The sequence below is a fragment of the Pelophylax lessonae genome, assembly GCF_965119305.1.
Source record: "Pelophylax lessonae genome assembly, chromosome: 1".
In the NCBI taxonomy this organism is placed as follows: domain Eukaryota; kingdom Metazoa; phylum Chordata; class Amphibia; order Anura; family Ranidae; genus Pelophylax; species Pelophylax lessonae.
Genome location: NC_138768.1, coordinates 181,579,069 through 181,604,203, shown reverse-complemented (window position 1 = coordinate 181,604,203; position 25,135 = coordinate 181,579,069). Strand labels below are relative to the sequence as shown.

The 25,135-nt window shown below is 43.7% G+C and overlaps 1 protein-coding gene across 2 annotated transcripts in view; it reads right to left on the bottom strand.

Moving 5' to 3' along the window:
* Positions 1-25,135, bottom strand: part of APC (APC regulator of WNT signaling pathway) — a 283,126-nt gene that overhangs the window by 56,387 nt on the left and 201,604 nt on the right. For both annotated transcript variants that reach the window (XM_082244064.1, XM_082244063.1), the window contains exons 9-10: positions 23,818-23,925; positions 1,429-1,527 (exon numbers count right to left, since the gene is read on the bottom strand). In XM_082244064.1, coding sequence (XP_082100190.1) covers positions 1,429-1,527; positions 23,818-23,925 — 207 coding nt within the window. The remainder of the gene's footprint in view (positions 1-1,428; positions 1,528-23,817; positions 23,926-25,135) is intronic.

Genomic DNA, 25,135 nt, shown 5'->3' with positions numbered 1-25,135 from the left:
CCTGCAGGGACAGCCCCCATAAGTGTGATTAAGTTTTTTTCCTGCCTAGTGCCTATTCCTAGAAGGAGGAGCAAAACCCTATGAGTCATGAAGATAAGGCGCTGCGTCTGTTGATGAACGATAGAGAAATGGAGAATGCCTGCACAGCCAGACATTACTGCTTAGCAGGAGAAAGAAGGTAATAACTGCTCTGTTTAACTATGCAAAGGAGCATGAAGCAGATATCCACTACAAGGCCTCATGCACACTGGACAGTATAAAAATGCCCGTAGTGTTAGCTGTAGAAAGAGTTTTGCAGCGTTTTTCAGCGTTTAACGATTTTTAGCAAAACTATACTGCCACAAAAGCTTAATGCTCAAAAACGCTGATAAATGCAGAATAGCCACGCTTTTCAGCTTTTATCAGAGTTTTACAGCTCAAAAACTCCTCTTAAAACCCATTAGTTCTGGGGGGTTTTTTTTTCTAGCCAGAAAACGCCCCTGCCAAAGAATGCTAATAACAGCCTGTGTGTGCATGGACACATAGGATAATATGCTGGGGAGTTTACTGGCTGCAGAAAAAAAATGCAAAAAGCCCAAAACAGCAGTTGCAAAAGGCCCAAAAGTTAAATGATTACCAGTTAATTTCTCTACTTTCTGAGAATATAAGTGCAATGAGGGAAAAAAAAATATCAAATTCCCCTAAAGTACATCACCCTGCATAATAACACAGAAGAACAAAGTGATCCACAGGAGAAGCATGGACAACATTTTCCTCATACTTCTCCATTAGGGTAATTAATCTTTTGTAATCAGGATTCCTGCTACTGTCAATCCAATTCTGTGACAAGGGAGCAGGGGGCAGGGCCCAGCCCCGCTGTGCGTATGGGTTCAGGCAGTGTGGCTCGTGATCGAGCACGCACAAGTGCCCCCATAGCAAATGGCTTTCTATGGGAGAACTCGCCGAAGGAGGAGCCAGAAGCGCTAGCGTGTGACCCCAAAGGAGGAGGATCGGGGTTGCTCTGTGCAAAACCATTGCACAGAGCAGGTAAGTATGACATGTTGATCATAAAAAAAAAAGTTTAGAATCGCTTTAAATAATCCATCTTGGAGAACTGAGCCCAAAGTACCAAAGTATCTACAAGTAAAATATTTAACATAAGTAGGGTGGGGCAAACACCACAAGCTTACAACAAGGATTACAATTTCATCTTCAGTCTTTTCTGCACCGCGTAGATATTTATATAAATTTTAAAAATAAAATAAACATCTGCGTTGCTAGTCAGTATTTTTGCATGCGTTGACCACCATCCTTTGTAAAAACAGCTAGAAGAATTTTTACGCATGTGTACGTATTCATACATCGATACAGTGTGCAAGTACTCTAATTTTCTTGCTCATTAGAAGTGTACGCTGCTTCTGGGGGGGGGGGGGGGAAAGAACGATTTACCTTGGTACCCAGATGACTAGTCAGTCTTCGAGGAACGGAATAGCTACTGTTAGAGCTCATAACACTGGCAGTATCATGATCCACTCGAGGAGTTGTTCCCTATAAAGATACAGCAAAAAGAAAATGTGAATAGGATGCATTTCCTGAAGCATTAATATAATCAAAACTTCTGATCTTTTGAAAAGCACCACTGAACAATCAAATGTACCACTGTACAGTGTTGACCAATTCATTTAACTTTTCTAAACTGTCTATCGCCAATGAAATGTACAACTGACCAAGGAGAAGTTTCTCTTTAGCACACTAGTTACCAAAAAGCCACTCCTGTTCACAGAATGCACTAGTCCAATGAAATTGATTCTATATTAAAGGCTTCTCTAGGCAACTAGATTTTTGGTTTGGATTTTAAGGAGGCTGTAATACGAGAAACTGGTACAAGCAAAGGTGTGCAAATTAACACTCACAACTCTCAGGTGCACACGAAGAGTCAAGAATATCTTAATACTGGAATACCTAAGACATTCCAACAGCCAATGGTTTGGTTTAGCCAATTAGCCTCCATCAATAAATTATTCACTTTTGGACGGACTGATCCTTTGAGGGTAAACAGTACAATCAGATTGATTTTGAAATAAACTGGATTGGATTTGATTAATTTGAAAAGGAAAACCTCCTCAGAATGCCAATTTTTCAAGACGGACAACCTCTTTAACATTGACCTAATTTAGATTAAAATATTTGTAACATAAGAACAGCTTTGTACTACAGACACCTTGTTAGTCCTTAGTCTTTAAATTGATCCTTGTGAAGCTTCTATAGATCATAGGCCCAGACTGTACATGGAACCTCCACTGCTGCCCAAACAAAATTCATTCCTGCCCCCCATCATTCTACTGGTAAATATCAGTGTCTTCTGCCTGCTAAAGATCTGACATTTGACAGTTGAATGACTTTGGTGGGACTTAATTTTGGCAAAAATTAAGACCCAAAAGAAGTACATCCAGGGCCAAGGATCTGAGTAAGGTCCACAATGATCACGATTAAAACTAAATCTGACTATAAACATTGCAATTTGATTTTACTAACATCTTAGGGTCTGTGTCAACAAGCTTTGGGCTTGTGCAGATGGCATCAGAATGAGACAGTTCTTAGATCATTCAGAATTTACTGACAGTTGGATTTGGCAAGCAACTATTATTCTGACCTGCATTTGACCTGCCTCAAGAGGGTTTTGCATTCTCAAACTTGTATGACGAACAAAATTCCATTGACACAGGCTCTAAAAGGTCTTACACAAAGGCCGAATATAGGTTGATATTCGACCTGTGTGAATGGCAGCTGGGTCTGTCGAAGGGGCATGACTGAAAAAGGTCTGCCGAATGCTATCCGATCAGCACTCTCAGCCAATGGCTGAGAGTGGTGATCAGTGTGTTCGGTCAGAAAACAATAGCTCAGCAGGGGAGATTGCTGTACTAACAGCGGATAGTTAGTACAGCGGCTCCTCCTGAGCTCTTCAGTTTTTTATGTTCAGCACACAGGGTTAACCGAAAAAAGAAAAGCTTCTAGTGTGTACTAGGCTTTAGATGTGCCAACAATTATGCAGTGCATGTGCTTTTGCAAACCTGATACAAACGAAATTGTTTAGGTATGAGCTTATACAGTGTATATTCCATAATACACAAAATCAATGCAAATCCAAATGAGAGGGTACATATTAAAACATGTATGCCCAATTTTACATATTTACCTTCAGATTCCACAGCGGGCCTGCATTTCATCACTGTTGTAGCTTAATTTCTTAGGGTGTGTTAGGTTTACTTCTTACTATATCTGACACACATTCATCTAACTCCCTCCTACTAGCAGCAACAAATTTGTAATGTCGGGGCCAGCAAATGGAATCATAGCACATAGTGGGAGATCAAACAACCAACAAATTCAGAAGAGTGTTGGATGCAGAAGGTTCTCTGGCCACTGAAGCTCTTGAAAACCAGAAAGGTTCAAGGCTCTGCCCTGCAGTGAGGTATGTATTATACCTCTTTTGAAGGCAGTTTTTTTGTAATATTGTTTCTTTAAGCATGTAACACAGCAACCCCAATGTTGGCACATATACTACCGTAACATCAGTACAGAGAGAAGCTGAATAATGGTTACCAAGAGAACTTAAACCATAACTGACCCATATAAAGATAATTTAGCTTAAAAGGATAAATTCAGCATTTGTAAACATAATAAATGCATAGTGCTTTTATTTTTAATATTGCATCCTGTAAAAAGCATTCCACTCGTAATCAGCAGATCCTGGGTACAATACCTGGATCCTGCAGACTCCTAGTACACTGTCCGACCATACCTCCTATACAGGCAGGCAGTTACTGAATGAAAAGAAGAATCAATGAACTATCAGCGCGCTCACCATTGAGAACCAACCACAAGCCGCCAGCTGCAATGGATACCAGTACTTGTAGTCTATTCATTCACAGGAAACAGTGAATAAATTATGTGGATGTGTAGGTGGAGCCCTGTATGGCCGCAATTGTTTCAAAATGTGACAGTTCGCTGTCACAGAGAGAGGAGTTCTGGCAGCAGGTGTTGAGTAGATAGGAGCAAGCTGCATGTTACACCCTAAACATGCTGTTAAAGGAGAAGTTATTCTTTAAGGCCTCATGCACACAATTTTTTTTCCCTCCCCTTTACTCCAGGGGAGGGCAAACCAACTTAACAAAAAAAAGCAACTAAAGCCACATTTTGCATATGCCTTTACACAAAAGCATCAAGCATTTGGGTGCTTGATTATTATTCCACTGGCCAGAATAAAGGGACTTTTGTACTTACCGTAAAATCCATTTCTCTGAGTTCAACAGACACAGCGCTCCATAAATCATAACTATTGGGTTATATTGCCTCCTTCAGGAGTAGGACTAGGCAGAACAAAAAACACCTGGTTACGCCCATAGGCCAACCTCAGCTTGGTGTATAACCACCCTCTCTGCTCTAGGTAATCAGTTTAGTAGCAAGCAGTATTAGAAGTATCAGAACTCCATAGAGGGGTGGGTGCTGTGCCAGTCGATGAACTGAGAAATGGATTTTATGTTAAGTACAAAAATCCCATTTTCTCTTTCGTTCATCGATGGACACAGCACTCCATAAATCATAACTACTGGGACATCCAAAACCAGTGCCAAAAAGAAAATGAGGGGTGGGGAAAATAACCCAAGACTAAAACATAAGAGCCCCTAACCAGGACACAGGAGCCCTGTCTGAAAAATAGAAGTTTAAAGAAAAACACTCATCAAGAGGGAACAGCCCCTCTTAAACAGCAGCCTGCAAAACTTTGTGGCCAAAAAGAAGCATCCGCAGATGACAAAGTATCTACCTTATAGACTATTGTGAAGGTATGCACCAACAACCAAGTGGCCGCCTTGCAAACTTGCAATATTGATGCCTGATGACGGAAGGCCCAAGAAGAACTCAGCGCCTGAGTAGAATGCGCTGTGACAGGGAAAGGTGGAACCTGACCTTAAATGGAATAGGCCTGAGTCAACGTCTGATCCATCTGGAGATGGTAGCTGAAGAAGCAGCCAGCCCTTTTCTTGGTCCGTACGAAACCACAAAAAGAGAGTCTGATGTCCGAAAGGACTCAGTAGCTGCCAGATACACCCGAATCGCACAAACCATATCCAAGATATGCAAAGCAAACTCCCTGGGATGGGCCAGCTTGAGACACAAGGAAGGGAACACAATGTCCTTATTCAAATGGAAATCAGAGATTTGGGCAGGAATGATGGACAGGGACGAAGAACCACTTTTGGCCCTATGTACCACTAAATGGCGACTGCGACAGGATAATGCCACCAATTTCTATACCCTGCGGGCCGAGGTAATAGCCACCAAGAATGTAACCTTCTGGGATAACGTAGGCAAGGGAATCTCCCGAATATACACAAATGGAGGTTTTTGGAGAACCGTAAGTACTAAATTTAATTCCCATGGCGGAAAAAGAGACCGTACAGGTGGAGCCACATAGGGGTTGCTGAAAGAAGATTGCCAGGGTAGACACATAGCCCTTGATTGCACTCAAAGCCAACTTCTGATCAATGCCCTGTTGAAAAAAGGTTAAGATCCGAGCCACAGAAAAGGATCGAGGAAGAGACCAAGAAATGTATGCTTTCCACGTACGATGTTATATATTACTGGAAGGTGACTTCCTCCCCTTCATCATAGTTGGGATCATTGATCCAGACAGACCTCTATCCCTCAGTATCTGGCTTTCAACAGCTGAGCCATTTAAACCAGCGACTGTAAAGCTGGATGGTAGATCAGCCCTTGGGGCAACTGGTCTTCTCTGAGAGGAAGCCCCCAAGGGACGTTTATGTTCACCAGGTGGATTGGAAGATCCTCACCGTTTATTCCTCGCAGGAATTGCGGAAGAAACCTAAGCCGAGGATGATACTGGCTTTACCGTGGCTCTTGGGCGCCTGCGGCATCAGCCAAAGCAACCCGTTAAATCTCGCCACGAACCTCAGTATCCTCCTGTGGAGCCGAACCTGCTAAAGGAGCTGCATGTAGGACTGTGCAAAAAGAACTGTCTTGAAGGTGGATACCACCAGACTCAGAACTCGTAAGCGAAATGGGAGAGAGAACTATAGGTGTGACAGCAGCATCAGTGTATCATGGCCTGTGGTTTCTGAAGTTTGTCAAGAGGAAGGACCACCCTGGTCAGAATTAGAATCAGACCTAGGTAAATCAATTGCCTGGACAGGGATAGGGGAGAACTTGGGTAGTTCAAACATCACCTGAACCTTTGCAGGAATTAAATCCACACAAGGAGACTCAGGACCTAAAAAACCTGAAAAGGACAAGCTTTGTCCCCCTTTCTGGGTACCCCCAAAAGAATCATTTTGTGGATCCCCTTGATGCTCATGAAGGAGGTCCACGAGGCCAGACCAGCGAAGATGTCCCCCGCCTGACCCCAACAATGGGTGAGGGCAGACCTTCATGCTGAAGGGGTCTTCTCTGTGGGTCTGGAGAAGCTAGCTCTAGGCTTACCAGACCAAGGATGCGTGGAACCTCCCAGGGAAGATTTGAAAGATCAATTTCCCTTATTCTCCGTCCCAGAAGCACTAAATAATTTTCTATGTGCTGAGAAGGAGGGCCCCAACCTGCGACAAGGCTCCTCCCCTTTCCTAGACTACGGCAGGAAGGTACTCTTTACCCCCCGTGATACCCTTAATGATGTAATCCAGGGTAGCCCCAAACAGGCAATCGCCTTGAAAGAGCAGATCAATGAGAGCTTTCTTAGAGGCTTGGTCTCTAAACAATTTCTTAAAGCCACAGCAAAGCATCTAATCACCACCGCTGAAACAAAGTCTGGACAGCACAGGAGCTGTATCCAAAGCTGCATCACAAAAAAACTGCAGCCCATGGACCAACAGGTCCGCTAAATCAACATAAGCAGCGGTGACCTGCTCACCCCCCAGGCCCTGGCGCAAAAGCTTGGCCCATTCAGTTAGGGTCTGAGACACAAGGGCTGAGGCAAAGACTGGCCGTAATGTCGAACCAGCCATAGTAAACATGCTGCGTTCCACAGCCTCTGCTTTCCTGTCAGCTGGGTCCTTAAAGGACAGGGATTCCTCTACTGGGATCATGATAGCTTTGTTCAACCTGGAAACAGGAGGGTACACCACTGGTGGACTAGTCCAGTTTTTTAAAAGTGACTCCTCAAAAGGGTAACGTACATCAAAACGTTTGGGGACAACAAAGGGTAATTTTGATTGTTCCCATTCCTTACAGGAAAACCTATCAAAATAAGGCACATAAAGGAAACACTTTTGGAGTGCGAGGTGACTTATGCATACCAAACCACACAGCCACGTCCATGGCTACATCAGCCGAATTCCTCCATTTTTAAAGTTTCATGCACTGCAGTGATAAGTGCATCTACTGCCTCCTTTTAATTCGCTGCTGCGACCATGGAGGAATCATCCTCACTATTGTATGGATCTGGGGGTGGGAAATTGAGCCCCCCTGGATGGGCTGCGTCTATCGGGCTCAGAATCAGATGAGACAGACTGAGCAGGGAAAGGCGGGGGACACTACCTCCCGAGCCTTTTCCCACACGCCACTTTTACCTGGGAAACTAAGGACTGTAGGACCACCATCAGTGCAACCATGGGAAGCTGGGGTTCAGAGGGACCCGCCACCTGAGGTCAGTGGGGGAGATGTGACCCTGAGGCTCCACAAGGAAAGGAAGACCTTGCAGTACAAAAACGATCTTTTGGCACCACTAAATGATCTCCCAAGGCTCAGGTACCTTTCAGCAGAAAGAGTGAGATAACAGGGACCCCCAAGGACTCACCCTACCGATCGGAGGAGTGCGGAGAATTCGGACTCAGCATCAACATGGATGCCATCCCTGTTCATTTGTTCCGGGCACAGGAAGAGGAAACCGAGGAGGAAGAGGAGCTTCGGAATCCTAATGAGGCATTGGTCATCTCCAGCGTCTCCCGGACTAAGGGAAAATGACCCCCGTGACATAATCCAAGAACAATGGAGTTCCCCTTGGGGCGGGACTTTTAAGGCACTATATAATGTCAAGATACACAATTTATTTGAAAACTTTGTTGAAAAAGTAGATAAATACAAAAAAGAAAAAATTGTTAAAATACTTGGCAAGTTATACAGACATAATATACACAGTGAAATGCACCACATATGAACCGCGGGTATTCACCCGACGCGTTTCGGAGAGGAACCCCGAACTCCTTCTTCAGGGGTGCCCGCAGGAGGTGGTCTAAAAATAATTAGTATGTAAGTAAAGTGTCAATCAAACAAAAACGTGTACATTGTAATACTTTCACAAAATTTCAAAGCACTTACATGTTCACTGTAAAGAATGGAGAAAACTTGCCTGCCTATAAAGGCTAAAAACAGGAGATCAATCTGCCGAAAGGCGCCAACCTAGGATGCCGTGTAGAAATGCTCGATGTTGGACCCAAAAGAGAAATTCTCTGTATGTCACAGGTGGTTGAAAAACTGCTTGCAACCCGAATTCCCCAAAAGGGAAAAAGGGGGTAGGAATAGCTGGAGCCCCCAGAAGACAGTCCTGCTGAGCAAAGGCCAAATGATTAGAAAAAATCCCCAAGTTAGCCAAAAGAACGCAGTAGTGATAACAATTGCTTATTTGGAAAAGATCCCAGAAAAAATATAGTAAAAATGTTGCTTTGATTTCTTTTGTCTGAGGGGAAAAACAATCGTCCATTACCCAAATAGTGAGTGACAGCACAGATTAATTATGAGTGAAAAATTCCACTTCAGGATTTGTAGGTCCCAAAATCAATGGTTAAAAATACAAGAGGAAAGGCATAGTGAATATCCTCTTATGAAAAATATAAATTCAAAAAGAAAAAGAAAGAAATCAAAACTTGCCATCACCATTGAATTGCATAGGCAGGCTATTTAACAGGATTTCTCAAAAAGTAATCAAATAAATACCTTAGAGTCACTTGTAACGGGCAGACAAATCCAGCTTGGCAAGGTAGATGTTATCTCATGCTCGGCAGAGGAACAAATGAGTCCAATGTCGGGCATGTAGAATATAAAGGGAGCTTTGTCAATCAGCTGAGACTGGTCTCAGCCGAGAGACAATTGCAATCAGCTGGTTGTCAATAGGGTTCCCCGGGTCACATACGCCGGGCCTGCCCCCTGCCGGAAGTATCGGGCGGAAGCTGGGCCGGCCTGTGCGTCCCACCGACACGGTAATGGACTTCCGACTGCGTGGAGCGCAAGGCGGAGTCCACTGGGCATGCGCCTAATAGCACAGACAGAGCTAGATGGATTAGGCTATTGCCGACACTGCGGGCGCCATCTAGTGGCGTCCGCTTTACCGTGCCGGGCTATTCCAGAGCCGAGATGGGAATAAGTGTCTCCCCATCACACAGCTTCCATCCATCGAGACATCAGAGAAGGTTTGGGTCCTGTAAAAAATAAATAACAAGGCAACAAAGACCGTAAGCTTGAGTGCAAATAGTTATCATCAATGCAATATCAAAATATAAATTTTAAGAAAAAGTAATTTCTTGGAATTTACAGTTGGCACCATAGTCGGTCAGACTGACCTACCTGTGTACAAAGGTTTAATTCGTACATATGCTAAATTACAAAATATTGTACAATCACTCAATATTAACCATTGCATGAAATAAAATATAGAAATTAAAGAACATCTAAACAACCCTCGTATTAAATTCATGTCATCATTAGATACATTAGGTAACAAAGAAGGTTATAAAGAAAAGGGGAAAATTACAGAAAAAAGGAAGAGAACTGCGATATACCAAAAGATTGAAGTCACTAGATTTCCATGCCGCCGGATGTAAAGCCCTCCAGGAAGGGTTTGTATGAGACCATCTTATTAAGTCCTGGTGGCTCTGTTGCTCTAAGGCGATAGATCCACCTCAGCTCAAGCTGGAGGAGGGTCTTATTCCAATCCCCTCCTCTCGAGCTGGGGTGGACTCTATCTAAGATCAAAAACTTTATTTTGGGAAACCTCCCTGCATGTACCAAACTGGTGTGGCGACCGAGAGGAAGGTCAGGGTCGCAGGTTCTCATACTTTTAATGTGCCGGCAGGCACGTTTTGTGAAATCCAGTTTAGTTTTGCCAACATAAAAACAGCCGCACCCACAGAGAAGTAAATATACTACCCCGTGTGTGCGGCGGTTGGCAAAATGCATGGGCCTAAAAATTTGTCCATTCGGAAGAATGGGATTCTTAGTAGTATGCATGAACTTGCAATACTTGCATGCCCCACACATGTAGGTTCCCCTGACTTTGCAGGGGTCCCTGCTGCCGTGGGCAGCAAATTCACTGTGTGTCAGTTGGTCTTTAAGAGCTGGGACTTTTTTGTGTGTAATTTGTGGGAATGCTGGAACATGTTTGCCCACAATTGGGTCAAATGCAAGCATGTGCCAATATTTGGTCATAATCTTTTTGATTTCCATATGTTGCTCTGAATACCTGACAATTAGTCTTAGGGTTTGGTCATCCGATTTTTGAATTTTTGGAGCCAGTAGTGTATTCCTGTCTATTGCTTTGGCATTTCTGTATGCCTTTTTGAGGGTCGTCGGGGAATAACCCCTTGCTAGGAGTCTACTCCTCAAATCATTAGCTACTCCTTGGAAGACGGTGAGGTCCGTGCAATTCCGTCTGGCCCGGAGATATTCGCCAAACGGAATGGAGCGCACCAGTGTCTCGGGGTGAAAGCTAGAGGCATGGAGGATGGTGTTGCCAGCAGTGGGCTTTCGAAAAAGTCCACTGTGGAGAACACCATCCTCCCCTCTAGACACATTTACATCCAAAAAGGTAACATGGCAGGGATCATAATTCATCGTAAATTTCAAATTGAAATCATTCTTGTTTAATCTGTCCATGAAAGCATTAAGTAATACGGGTGATCCATGCCAGAGCATAAACACGTCATCGATGTACCGGACCCACAAATTAATGTACACCGACATTGCGTCGTCCCTGAGAATGGCTTGCTCCCACTCCCCCAGGTACAGATTGGCGTAGGATGGGGCACAACAAGTGCCCATCGCTACGCCCTGCACCTGGAGGTAGTGGGAGCCGTCAAACGTGAAGACATTGTGCAATAGAATAAACTGTAAAATGGACAGTATAAACTCGCCATATGCATCTAAGTTGTTGTCTTGCATAATTGTGTGTCTGACCGCTGAGAGGCCTCGATCATGGGGGATGGAACTGTATAGTGCCTCCACATCAATCGTGACCAACAGGCAGTCAGGAGGCACCCATATATGTTCAATTTTTTGTAGAAAATGAATGGTGTCTCGTATATGAGATGGCAGTTGTATCACGAATGGTTTCAAAAAGGAATCGACCAATCTACTGGCATTATCCGTTAAGGACCCTCTACCCGAAATAATAGGACGCCCTGGTGGATTAGTGGCGTCCTTGTGTATTTTGGGGAGGGCATAAAAGGTGGGGGTAATCGGAAATGGTGTACGAATGAAGTCCCATGTGTGTTTTGGAATAATTGCATTTAAATATGCAGAGTCAACTAGTTTATAAAATTCCAACTGATATTTCAATACTATATCTGATGGAATTCTTCTATACCATTCCTGGTTTTTAAGGATCTTCAAAACACATGGCGGCATAATGGGAATTATTCATAATCACCACGTTGCCGCCTCAGGCACTCAGGGGACCACCCCACATGAATCAAATTTTTCTTTGACCCGTGACATAATCGGGCTACACAAACATGGCCGCCAGCTGGAGACCAGCCAGACTAAGGGAAAATGGCCCTTGTGACATCGGGCTACACAGACATGGCCGCCAACTGGAGACCAGCCAGACTAAGGGAAAATGGCCACCATCAGCTACAGCATGCTGCCAGGATCTTCCCTGTGCCCTCTGCAATGCTGCACCCTCTGCAAGGAGACCCCCTCCTGCAGGTAGGACACACATTAGGAGAGACTCCACTGCGCACTCTATATCGGGTTCCCCCTGCACTATACCAAAACTGCAAACAGTAAGGCATGCACCTAGGGAGCCCTCTAGACTACCAGGGCAGGACACACTATCCCAGGACCCTTACAGAGTGGGGATAGTGGGGGAGACCCCAGGGGTCTCCGCTGCATCCTCTGCCCTGGGATTCCCACCAGACTCCAGGTCCAGACAGGGCCAGCGCACTGAGACAGACAGAATCCTCGCCACTGAAGTAGGGGAGCTGTCGGCCAAGGGACAGCTGCGACTCCGACCCAAGCCTGGTCGTATGTGACCCTGCGAGACGTTTCACTCGCGGGTTAGCCTCTGTCAGTGGGGCTATGTCACGGCTGACCTAGTGCGTAGCTGCGGTCTGCACGCTCTCGCTGGCATCCCACTGAATCTAAATGATCTAGCCCGTTGCCCAGCCCGGCAGTCGATTGTAGATCTCCCGAGAGAAAAAACAAAAAAAGATGTAAGAAAGGGGAAAAAAATTACAAGGACCAAAGATCTCAGCTGGGAGCCTAGGTCCTTACTCCTGACTAGACAGATTAAAACGGATTACCTAGAGCAAAGAGAGGGGGGGTTATATACCAAGCTGAGGACGACCCATGAACGCTCAAGTGATGTCCCAATGTTCCTCTTCTAATAGGCCTGTAAATGTCTGTGTGCATGGCCACATGGGTTAACATAGAAGTGCATTCAGAGGCTGAAAAAAAAATGTCAAACGCTTGTAAAAGTGGCTTTTTTTTTTTACATCCTGTGTGCATGAGGCTTAAAGCAGTATTAAAAGCAAAAACAAATGTATTACCATTGCAGCTCACCATTTCTTAGATGTTGTGGCTGAATTTTTTTTAGGTCTTTTTGCCTTTAATTTCACTCTGTAATTCTGCCAATAAGAGCCGGTTCACACTGGGGGCGACTTGTCAGGCGACTTGGTCGCCTGACAAGTCGCCTGCCATTGATTAGCACAGGACCCGTTCTAATAGGAGTGACACAAGTCGCTCCGACTTAGAAAAAGGGTCCTGTACTACTTTGGGGCGACCTGGAGCGACCTGCATTGACTTCAATGATATGAAGTCCGTGCATGTCGCTCCGAGGTGGCGGTGCGCGCTGTGCACCGCGACTTCACAGGTCGCCCCGGCAAGACGGATCGCCTCAGTGTGAACCGGACATAAGTCTGTTTTTTTTTTTTCAACTCCCTATAGCAGATCAAGCTGTCCATGCAAAGCAGACACAGTTACGGTTAGAGGGTTGAGACAAACAATTTAACACTGAAAGGAGTGCTTACAAAGGTCATCTTTTATTCATTTATGTAAAACCTATATTGCAAAAGGAAAACCCTGTTTGCTGTAGCTTTAAAAGATTTAGCTGGAGTTTGCTTTCAATAAGTTAGTCAAACCAATCTAAATATGCTAATCTAGAGAGCTGCACGATTCTGGATAAGATGAGAATCACTATTTTTTTTGCTTAGAATAAAGATCCCGATTATTTCACGACTCTCGGCATAACATCTTTCACATTATAAAAAAAAAAAAAAAAAAAAATTGGACTAACTTTACTGTTTAGTTTTTTTATTTTTAATTAAAATATATTTTCTCCAAAAAAATTGTGTATGAAAAAGACCGCTGTGCAAATACAGTGTGACATGAAATATTGCAACTACCACCATTTTATTCTCTGGGGTCTCTGCTAAAAAAATATATATATATATATATATATATATATATATATATATATATATATAAAAAATTATATGCAAAAAAAATATATATATATAAAAATGTTTGGGGGTTCTAAGTAATTTTCTAGCAAAAAATACGGGTTTTAACTTGTAAGCAATAAGCGTCAGAAAAAGGCCTAGTCTTATAGTGATTGTAAAGACTTTTTTTTTTTTTTTTAAACATGTTATACTTCCCTCCTCTGTGCAGGTGGTTTTGCACACAGCAGCCCGGATCCTCCTCTTCTCGGGTCCCTTGTTACTGCTCCTGACCCCTCCCTTCTATCGAGTGCCCTCACAGCAAGCAGCTTGCTATGGGGGCACCCAAGCCGAGCTGCAGCTCCTTGTGTCCATTCGGACACGGAGCTGCCATTCAACCCCCTCTCTCTCCTGATTGGCTAACTGACCTTGATTGATAGCTGTGGAATGCCAATGGCACTGCGGCTGTGTCTCAGCCAATCAGGAGAGAGAGTCCCAGATGGCTGAAGGACTCGTGGACATCGCTGCAAAGAGATGGGACTCAGGTAAGTATTAGGGGGTGCTGGGGAGGCTGCTACACACAGAAGGCTTTTTATCTTAATGCATAGAATGCATTAAGATACCTTCTGACTTTACAACTCCTTTAGGCTCCGTTCCCATACTGGCGTCTCGGATCACGGGTAGAATCGCAATCTCGAATTATTGCAAATCGCAAGACACCCGTGCGATTCCCATGACTTGCAATGGCACCCCAAACATGGCACAATTTTGCCACCATGATCGGCGGTAAAATTTCACAAACAGAATCGCGGGGTGCCTGTCGCCCAAAAGAAGTACATTAACTTTTTTTGGTCAACAGGCATCCTGTAATTCTGTTTGTGTGATTTTACCGCGATTTGTCGGGGGGACATTCACGGCAAAAAATTGTGCCGCGTTTGGGGTGCCATTGCAAGTCATGGGTATTGCACGTTGTTCCGCGATTTGCAATGATTTAGGATCGCAGGCATAATTGCGGCGATTCTGCCTGCTACCTGAGACACCAGTATGTGAACGGAGCCTGAAAGTGGTTAAAGTGGTTGTAAACTCACTTTTATGTATTTTACCTATAGGTAAGCCTTTAATAAGGCTTACCTATAGGTACTGTAAATATCTCCTAAACTTGCACTGTTTAGGAGATATTTATATTGCATGCAGCTGATGATGTCATTGGCGCATGCACTCTAAAGAAATGGCTGCCCGTGCCATTTCTTCAGAGCCCTGTGCCATGACCGACGGTTCATGCGCGTGCATGGGCGGAAGTGACGTCACGCGGCTCTGGCCAGTAATACAGCCAGAGCCAGCAGACCCAGAAAGAAGACAGGCAAAGATGCCAGCCGCGGCAGTGGGGACAACGCGGGCTTCGTTGCAGGTGTCACAATGTGCAGGGGGGAAAAAAAGAGAAAAAAGGAAGAGTTTACTTCCTCTTTAAACTGCCCTAATTTACAGACCCTTTGATCTAAAAATAACCAAATGATACATTGTAAAACATTTTTTTTAAACAACAGTTTACAGTTATCTCCCAGCATGAGAAATGTTGATAAACATTTTTGGAGGCTCTTTTTTTTTTTACAGCTGTGACTGGGCAGAGAACTGCTCTGCACTGTATGAATGGTGGAAATGCTGAATTAAGATCACGAGGGGGGGTAGAATTGGGATCACAATATTTTTTTTTTTTAATAATTGTGCAGCTCTACTAATGTAACATTATGCTTTCCCCAAACTAACAGACAATCAGTAGTCCAAAGGTGTCTGTTTTATTAATTCATCCAGAATGCAAACACCCTAAGACAAGACGTGTGTTACTGGCATGATCACTAAGTGAAGGTAAAAAAAAAAAAAAGCCTTAGGCCACTTTCACACATGCTGTCAGTTTATCCATCTGTTGACGGATGAAAAACGGACATCAATACATCGCTATGGAGGATCATACATTTACATCCGCATCTGTCATTATCCGTTTTTTTTAACTGATCAAAGCTCTATTTTTCGTCCATTAAAAAAACGGATTGGATGAAAAACGGATGTAAACTGAAAAATGGTCAGTTTTTCATCCGTTTTTGCATTGATAGTGAATGTAAAAAAAACAACTGATCACCACAGATGAAAAACTAATGACCACTTTAGAAAAACGGATGAAAAACGTATGACCACGGATGAAAAACGGATGACCACTGATGAAAAACAGATGACCACGGATGAAAAACGGATGACAAACTTATAAATACTTCATCCATTTTGATGTGGCTGAACTGATGAAATGAATGATCCGCATGTGTGAAAGGGGCCTAAGAAAAAAAAAAAAGAAAAGAAAAGCAAGGCATCCACCACATCCAAGGATTGGTAAACTGCATTTATCTTTTGATGGACTTCTGTCAAGTAGGGATAGCTACACACTCCTCAATATTTGTCCAGTCCCTGCTGCACTGGCCAAATTTCGACCAGTGTTTGGCCAGCCTAAAGTGATTGTAAACCATCAACTTGTAAACCAACCCATTCAGTTGAAGGCTTGGTTCACACTGCAGCGACATGGGATCTGACTTGTGAGACCCCTAGTCACATGACATGTCAAATGCAATGTATCCCTATGAGAGCAGTATTAACCGATGTTGCACAAGTCGCTCCCACTTTAAAAAAGGTTCCTGCACTATTTTGTTCGCCTTGGGTGTGATTTCAGCCCTTGTACAGGCTCCTATATAGCATTCAAGTAGGATCAAGTCGGAAGGAAGTCCCAGGGCAAAGCGTATGACTTTGCCATCGCAGCAGTGTGAACCGAGCCTAAAATAGAAATGAAAGGCAAAACATTTGTGTATAGATATAAATAAAAAAAAAAAACATTATAAATACCTTTTTCTTTTTTATAAGTGACCACATTTCCTCTGTTCTCAGCAGCATTAAAGCCGGGGGAGGAGAAGGAAAAACACACTGATCTTCCCAGTGAATGGCTGTGCAGGGGGTGTGTGTCAGGACAAGTCTGATCATTGGAGGAGAGCAGGCTGAGTTCCCAGCACTGCTAGAGAACTGACCATCATGTGTTTTCCTGCTAGGTATGGTCAGTTTTTAATAGCAAAGCAGAGGGACTGGCAGGAACACCAGGGATTTCACACAAAGGAAGCAATACAAAGAGAACAGGATCATTTTTCATATAAGTACATGGTACAGCAAGCATCAGGAATGTGAAATGTTGGTTTTACATTTTCGTTAACTTTTTGCTGACTTTTTTCAGTCCTTACCACATCAGACACCAAAACTAAGTTTGGGCTCTGCTATCCACAGAAAATGAAGGACACTGCTACTTGTCAGGACAACATAAATAATTTAGGACTCTGGCACACAGACACATACGACTCAATCTCAGGGGTATGAAAGGATTACAGCTCGATCCATTAAGTCATTCAGCAATTAACCTTCTCCACCTCTGCAGCACTCCTAGAATAGGATATTCCCCAGATGACCCATGAAAGGCCCGAGTACCAGCCAGCCACCATCTGGCTCCAAACATTATTCAAACATGAGAGGAGCAAATGATATTAGAACATCACTAGCAAAACAAACACTATCCAAATCTGTGGTGACTTGTACAGCATCTATATTCAAATCTATGAATTACAGAATTGTATGCACTGACATACTGAACAGTTTTACCATAGGTTTCTCAAGTCTTCTTTCCCAATTTCATCACAAAGCATATTTTCGAGACATTACAAGTTTTAACATAACAAACATCTACCATATTAGGAAAAAAACTTTACATTAATGCGCTTATTTAATTGGCAACATGCCACACCGAGCCAAAATTCACCTGTCACTGGTCTGACATCAGTATTGAATACTGGTTGATATGGGTACCTTGCACAATCCCATGGCTTCCTGCACTGCTTTCCTGAACAAGCCTGTAATTGTAGATTTGTAAACAGGACCACACCTTCCCAGCATCATCCTGATAATGAGCCAATCCTGAATGGACCAGCACAAAGAGGAAAGAGGCTTCCTCCCATACCCCTCACAAGCCATATGGCCCTTTTATTTTTTACAAGCACACCTCCTGCAAGAAGAAACACTGACAAAACACACATCATCAACTTAAATATTTTGCCCCAATGAAAGCTTGATTCATTTTACCTTTTTTCACCACTATGCCTGTCATGTAAATAGAACATCCCTTCATTCTAGAACAGTAACATGAAGAACCCCTGTATTAATGCAATGCATAACAGAAGAACCCCTGTATTAATGCAATGCCTAACAGAAGAACCCCTGTATTAATGCAATGCCTAACAGGAAGAACCCCACTGTATTAATGCAATGCCTAACAGGAAGAACCCCTGTATCTATGCAATGCCTAACAGGAAGAACCCCTGTATCTATGCAATGCCTAACAGGAAGAACCCCTGTATCTATGCAATGCCTAACAGGAAGAACCCCACTGTATTAATACAATGCCTAACAGGAAGAACCCCTGTATTAATGCAATGCCTAACAGGAAGAACCCCTGTATTAATGCAATGCCTAACAGGAAGAACCCCTGTATTAATGCAATGCCTAACAGGAAGAACCCCTGTATTAATACAATGCCTAACAGAAGAACCCCTGTATTAATGCAATGCCTAACAGGAAGAACCCCTGTATTAATGCAATGCCTAAAAGGAAGAACCCCTGTATTAATACAATGCCTAACAGAAGAACCCCTGTATTAATGCAATGCCTAACAGGAAGAACCCCTGTATTAATGCAATGCCTAACAGAAGAACCCCTGTATTAATGCAATGCCTAACAGGAAGAACCCCTGTATTAATGCAATGCCTAACAGGAAGAACCCCTGTATTAATGCAATGCCTAACAGGAAGAACCCCTGTATTAATGCAATGCCTTCTTTCTCTCTAAACAATCTGCAACATGACATCACAGTTTAAGAAATCTTTTAAAGAGTTGTAAAGTCAGAAGGTTTTTTTTATCTTAATGCATTCTATGCATTAAGATAAAAAGCCTTCTGTGTGAAGCAGCCTCCACAGCAAACCCCTAATACTTACCTGAGCCCCATCTCTGTCCTGAGATGTCCACGAGTCCCTCGGCCGTCCAGGTCTGCCTCCTGATTGGCTGAGACACAGCCACAGCACAATTGGCTCCCGAGGCTGTCAAAGTCAAGTTAGCCAATCAGGAGAAGGGGGCGGGGCTGAACCGCAGCTTCGTGTTTGAATGGACACAAATGAAAGCTGCTTGCTGAGGGGGCACTGGACAGGAGTTAGGGGCTAGGAGCAGCGAAAAGGGACCCGAGAAGAGGAGGATCCAGTCTGCTCTGTGCAAAACCAACTGCACAGTGAAGGTAATGCTGGCCATACACGCACAGAATTTCGGCGGAAACTGGTCGTTTTTGGAAAGATCTTCGACATTCGTGCCGTTGGTGAACCCAACTTTACCGACAATTTCGACCATGGGCCCGGCGAATGTCGATGGATCTAAAACTAAAAACTTTTACTGTTTCAACTAAAGTGTATACTATAATGGAATCAAAAAGAATATTGTCTTATATGTTTTTATTGTTATCAAACGATCACTACGAACATATAAAGCAAGTTTATTCGATCAGTTAGTGGACATAACTGGACACGAATAATCGTTCAGTCTGCAAACGCTAAAATTCTGTACGTGTATGGCCAGCATAAGTATATTATGTTTGTTATTTTTTTTTTTTTTAACGAGACTTTACAATCACTTTTAGGGCTCTTTCACATGGTCCACCTCCGTTGGCGGATCCGTGCTGCTCAGCGGGGATCGATCCGCCGATCCCGCGGATGACAGCTCCGTCTCCGCTTGCAGTGTGGAGAGGGAGGTGTCACAGCCCCTGCTGCTCTCTATGGGGGATCGGATGAGAGCGGACCGCCTGTCCGCTCTCATCCGATCCGATCCCTGAACGGATGGAAAAATAGGGTTTCCATCCGTCCAGATTTCACGGACAGGATCGGATACGGATGGCAGCGGGTGTCAGCGGAGGTGTCTCCGCTGACATCCGCTGCCCCATAGAGCTGCATGGAGGATCCGATCAGATCCACCTAAAAAACTGACAGGCGGATATGATCGGATCGCCCGTGTGAAAGAGCCCTAACTGTTGACGTGGAACATTTATCAGGTGATTTTTTTTTTTTCTAATGTTTATTTTATACTGCAGACTTATTTAAAAATATTATCTGTTCAGTAAAATGTATATGTTCTGAAATTTATAATTGCCCACATCTTATGGCACTACAGTATATATACAGTTGTGCTCATTGCCCACATCTTATGGCACTACAGTATATATACAGTTGTGCTCATTGCCCACATCTTATGGCACTACAGTATATATACAGTTGTGCTCATTGCCCACATCTTATGGCACTACAGTATATATACAGTTGTGCTCATAAGTTTACATACCCTGGCAGAATTTATGATTTCTTGGCCATTTTTCAGAGAATATGAATGATAACACAAAAACTTTTCTTTCGCTCATGGTTAGCGTTTGGCTGAAGTAATTTATTATCAATCAACTGTGTTTACTCTTTTTAAATCATAATGACAACAGAAACTACCCAAATGACCCTGATCAAAAGTTTACAATCCTTGTTATAGGAATACATTTTTTTTTTAAAAGGGACAGTGAAAAAATATAAGGTAAAATAAATAAATACAAATAATGTAAAGCGCCCCGTCCCTCCGAGCTCGCACAAGTCGCGCCCATATGTGTAAACGGTGTTCAAACCACACCTGAGGTATCGCCACAATCGTTAGCGGGAGAGCAATAATTCTAGCCCTAGACCTCCTCTGTAACTCTAAACTGTTAACCTGATTTTTAAGTACCAATGTTTGTCGCCATTCCACGAGCGTGCGCAATCTTTTAAGCATGTTGGGTATCTATTTACTCAGCGTAACATTATCTTTCACATTATAGAAAAAAATTGGACTAACTTTACTGTTTTTTTATTGTTGATTTAAAAAGTGTATTTTTTTCCAGAAAATTGCGTTTGGAAGACTCCTGCGCAAATATGGTGTGACAAAGTATAGCAACGATCTCCATTTTATTCTCTAGGGTCTCTACATAAAATCCATTTCTCTGATGTTCATTGACGAACACAGCACCCACCCCTCCTTTCTGGTGTTGTAATTCTTCTGACACTGCTTTTAACAAAACCGAGTACCTATAGCAGAGAGAGGGAGTATACCCCCTGGGACTGCCCATAGGCGTAACAAGACCTTTTTTCTTCTTCTTAACCATTGGGTTTTACTGCCCCCTACAGGAGTAAGACATTAGGCAGAAAAAAAGTCTGGCTACGCCTGTGGGCAGTCCCAGGGGGTATACTCCCTCTCTGCTATAGGTACTCCGTTTTGGTACAAGCAGTGTCAGAAGAATTCCAATTCCACAGAGGGGTGGGTGCTGTGTCCATCAAAGAACATCAGAGATGTAAGTCAAAAATCCCATTTTCTCTTTCGTTCATGACGGACACAGCTCCTGATCTTCTCAACCATTGGGATGTCCCAAAGCAGTGTTAAATATGAGGGGTGGAAACAACGAAAAATAAATTCCCAAGGCCAACTATAGCCAACCAGGTAAACAGGAGCTCAACCAAAACAACTGGAGCTCACCTGAAAAAAAAAAAACAATACAAGGCTCCACTGTCATTGCTGCTGCTGTTTTCAAAGGCAAACCACCGGAAAATGGCCGCCGGACTACACAAACATGGCCGCCGTGCATTAAGCACACAGGCTACAAGAAAATGGCGGCACCACGAGGATCCCAGGAGGCATCCCTAGGCCTCAGAAAACAGCACAGGCAGGAAGAGGGGGCCCTGGCAGGAGCCCCCACCAGGTAGAGCCACATCTTACCCTCTTACAGCCGATCGGGGGGGGGGGGGGGGGGAGAGATGGCCCACAGGAACCACCAGACCGATGAGGGGGGTGCCTAACGGGAAGAACGGGAATCAAGGGGGTTCGACCGTCCCATGGAGGGGCCCACGTCCACCCCAAAACCCTCCAGGGGGAGAGGGGGGGACAGTTAGTTACCATACCAGGAATCAGGCTGACACTTCTTCAGACAGAACCTTCTCTCCATCGAACTAGTGGGCTGTCGGCCAGGAAGAACGATGTGACTCATGCCAGTCATATGTGACCTCGTGAGGCGTTCAACTCGCAGGCCAGCCTCCGTTCGGTAGGGCTGTCGCGGCAGAGGTCTGCGGGTGCTCGCTGGCCAGGCTAGGGTGACCACTGGATCTAGATTATCCATCCCATCGCCCAGTCCGGCAGTTGATTGTAGATCTCGCAGGAAAATATTCAGGAGAAAAAAATTCTATCTAAAAAGAAAAAAAAAATGCCAGGATCAGAGATCCCAACAAGGAACTAGGTCCTTACTCCTGACTAGGCAGGCTCCTGCTTATAGGCGTAGACAGACTTTTTTTTGCCTGGTGTTCTACTCCTGTAGGGGGCAGTATAACCCAATGGTTAAGATGATCAGGAGCTGTGTTGCTCAATGAACGAAAGAGAAATACTAATTTTAACTTGTAAACAACAAGTGTCAGAAATAGGCCTGGTCCTTAAATGGTTAAAATGTGAGCTGGAGTTTGGCTTCAATTTGTTAGTGGTTCTAAATCTGCTCATACATTTAACACCACCCTCCAAAACCCCCAGACTGACAATGCTGCTGTCTGCTGGGCCTCATATTCTCATTTCTCCAGAGTTGGGTCTCACTAATACAGGAGGTGTGTTGCTGGCCAGATCACCAGGTGAAAACAGAGTGGGGAAAAAAAAAAGGAAAGAAAACTGATGCAGCCACCACCACTTTCCTCTCTTGGATCCTACAGGAGACCTAAGATCTGTGGGAGCCATAGGCTCTTGCTGACTCAAACTCCTGTGAGGCGGGAGCGGGGGGGGGGGGGGGTGTGGCACTGTGTGTGTGACACACACAACCTGGTTCAGGAGAGCAGCTGCATGGGTTCCAAATAGCTTGCAAAAAGGGAATTTGGAGGATGAAGAAGTTGGGACTGCCAAACTTCACGGCAAGGGACGCTCTCTGCAATATGGCATAGAGCAGGTAAATATAACTTTTTATTCATTTGTTTTCATTTTTTTTAAATCTGCCTTTAATATCACTTTAATCACCTTGTCATACGAGCTAAAAATAGGTTCACCTTTGAAACATGTATGACTTTGAACTGAACTTTACAGTGTAGAGGTAATTGTCAAAAGGTAAAATGAACATGAAGCCCCCGTTCACACTGGGGCGACCTGTGAGGCGACCTGGTCGCCTCACAGGTCGCCGCAGGTCGCCTCCCATAGGGAAGCTGCGGACCCGTTCTGATAGGAGCGACACAAGTCGCTCCGACTCAGAAAAAGGGTCCGGAGCTTCTTTGGGGCGACCAGGAGGCGACCGCCATAGACTTCAATGTTATGAAGTCCGTGGCGGCCGCTCCGAGGTCGCGGCGCGCTGGTCGCGGTCCGAAGTAGCGTCGCCCCAGTGTGAATGGGGGCTAACTCATACATACAAGAGCTTATTTAGGTTGGCAATGTTGATCAATAGAGCTGAAGTACACAGTGTAAGCACACCTAGCTAGTATGTAAAAAAAGAACTGCAGGTATGGCTTTTGTGAGTCATTGCTTCAACAGGGAAACAATAATGCTGTGTCTAAACATGCAGCAGTGGCAGGGAATATGTTTGTCTGGAAGTTGTCCACAGAACAACAAAGGAGAATGTCAGACAGTAACCTGTCATGTGGTCAACTCAGCGCTGCCTTATGTTTTATTTCCTTCACTAAAAGAGCCTACCCAAACCAGTTTATGTTAATCCTCAGTTTTTCAGACACAAAAGCAGCAGTATCAGTCTTACATACATGGCATTCAGCTGCAATTTCTATTGAACTGACAGTACAGCACATCTTTATCCCAAGAAAATGACATATCACAGCTTTTACTTCAAATGCTCCTATCATTTTCAAACAGAGAATGACAACTGCTAGATCTCGAAGCATTGCATATATTATACCATTAGATAGGTTTATTTAAACATACAACATCCTTCCTAAACACACATAAGCAGTTCTACACGTCCTAATAAAAAAGATACATAATTGCATTGACTTGCATAAATGCATTAACATAAAATACAAATCTCCTTCACCTGCCCATTTCCACCGGTGCTGCTGGTGGCAATGTCTGTGGCTCCTTGTGCATCAAGAGACTTCTCTGCATCCCTGCTGCCAGCATCATGCTTGCTCTGCGGTGCCCTCTGTTAACGCAAGAGTGAGCAGGAGTTACATGGAGAACCAGACAAAGCAATATTCACAACTCGTATCCTTCAGCGTGCAGTGGATGCATTATCATAAATCCTCTAGACTAAGCTCTGCAACATCTTAGAGGTGATAGACCAAGGATTAGGAGTCCAGACTGCCCTCTTAGGCGTGATGCTGTGATAAAAAGGATGTGTGTCGGGCTGGGGATTACAGCCTTAGAAGACAAAGGATGTGCTGTAAGATACGGGAAGCCATCCTCCACCAGCTGAGCACTAGCACAGGCATACTGAACTTGCTTTATGGAACTGTCTTTGCTGCAGTGTCACATGACCCCATACAACTGTTCAGTGCACACAGCAGTGCTAGATAATTGGCAGACACTCCAGAAAACAGACAGTAGAAATTCAATTAAGAAACATGGTTGTGGTATATTTATTTTACATCTGCCATGGTCGGGACATTTATCTAAATACATGTAATGGGTTATTTTGAGTTCAAATGGAAGTGAAGGAAGAATTCAGACAGAGAACGTAAAAGGTCCCATGGGTAAAAAAATCGTACTTCTCAAGAAAGCATGGTCCTTGTTTAGGTACACATTCATTGCTGTGCCACAATGGAGTCATTCTGATCTTTTATGACTGGAAGTATTTATAATTCATAAAAAGGAGGGTTTGGATTCTTTAGGGTCGATTTTTAATTTTTTTTGTTTTACACAAAATTCTAACATTTTACCAATTTTTTACAATTAGAAAAATGTGTGAATCTTGTGTGAAAACATTTATAGACTTCCATTCAGTTTACAGCTTTTTTCAATAGATGGCAGTATGAGACTGCTTATTGTGTATTGTTTTCTCAGATCAATATGGTGTTTTTCGTTTGGTAAACCAAAAAAATTTTTTAAACAAAATTAAAAAAAAAAAAAAAACACAACATATTGAGCTCAAGAGTCTCTTGGCCCTGTTCACACCTGAGCATTTTTCAGTTCATAAAATGCTCATCTCTGAAGTCTCAAAACACCCAACAAGCAAAATCCCATTAATTTCAATAGCCCCTGTTCACATATGAGCGTTCTTTCACCTAAAGCAAAATGCCTGAAGCTCAAAAAAGTACATGAGCTTCTTTTTTGGCAGATTACAAGCGTCTTTGTTAGGCCCCTTTCACACATACGGACTAACCATTCATTTCATCAGTTCAGTCACGTCAAAA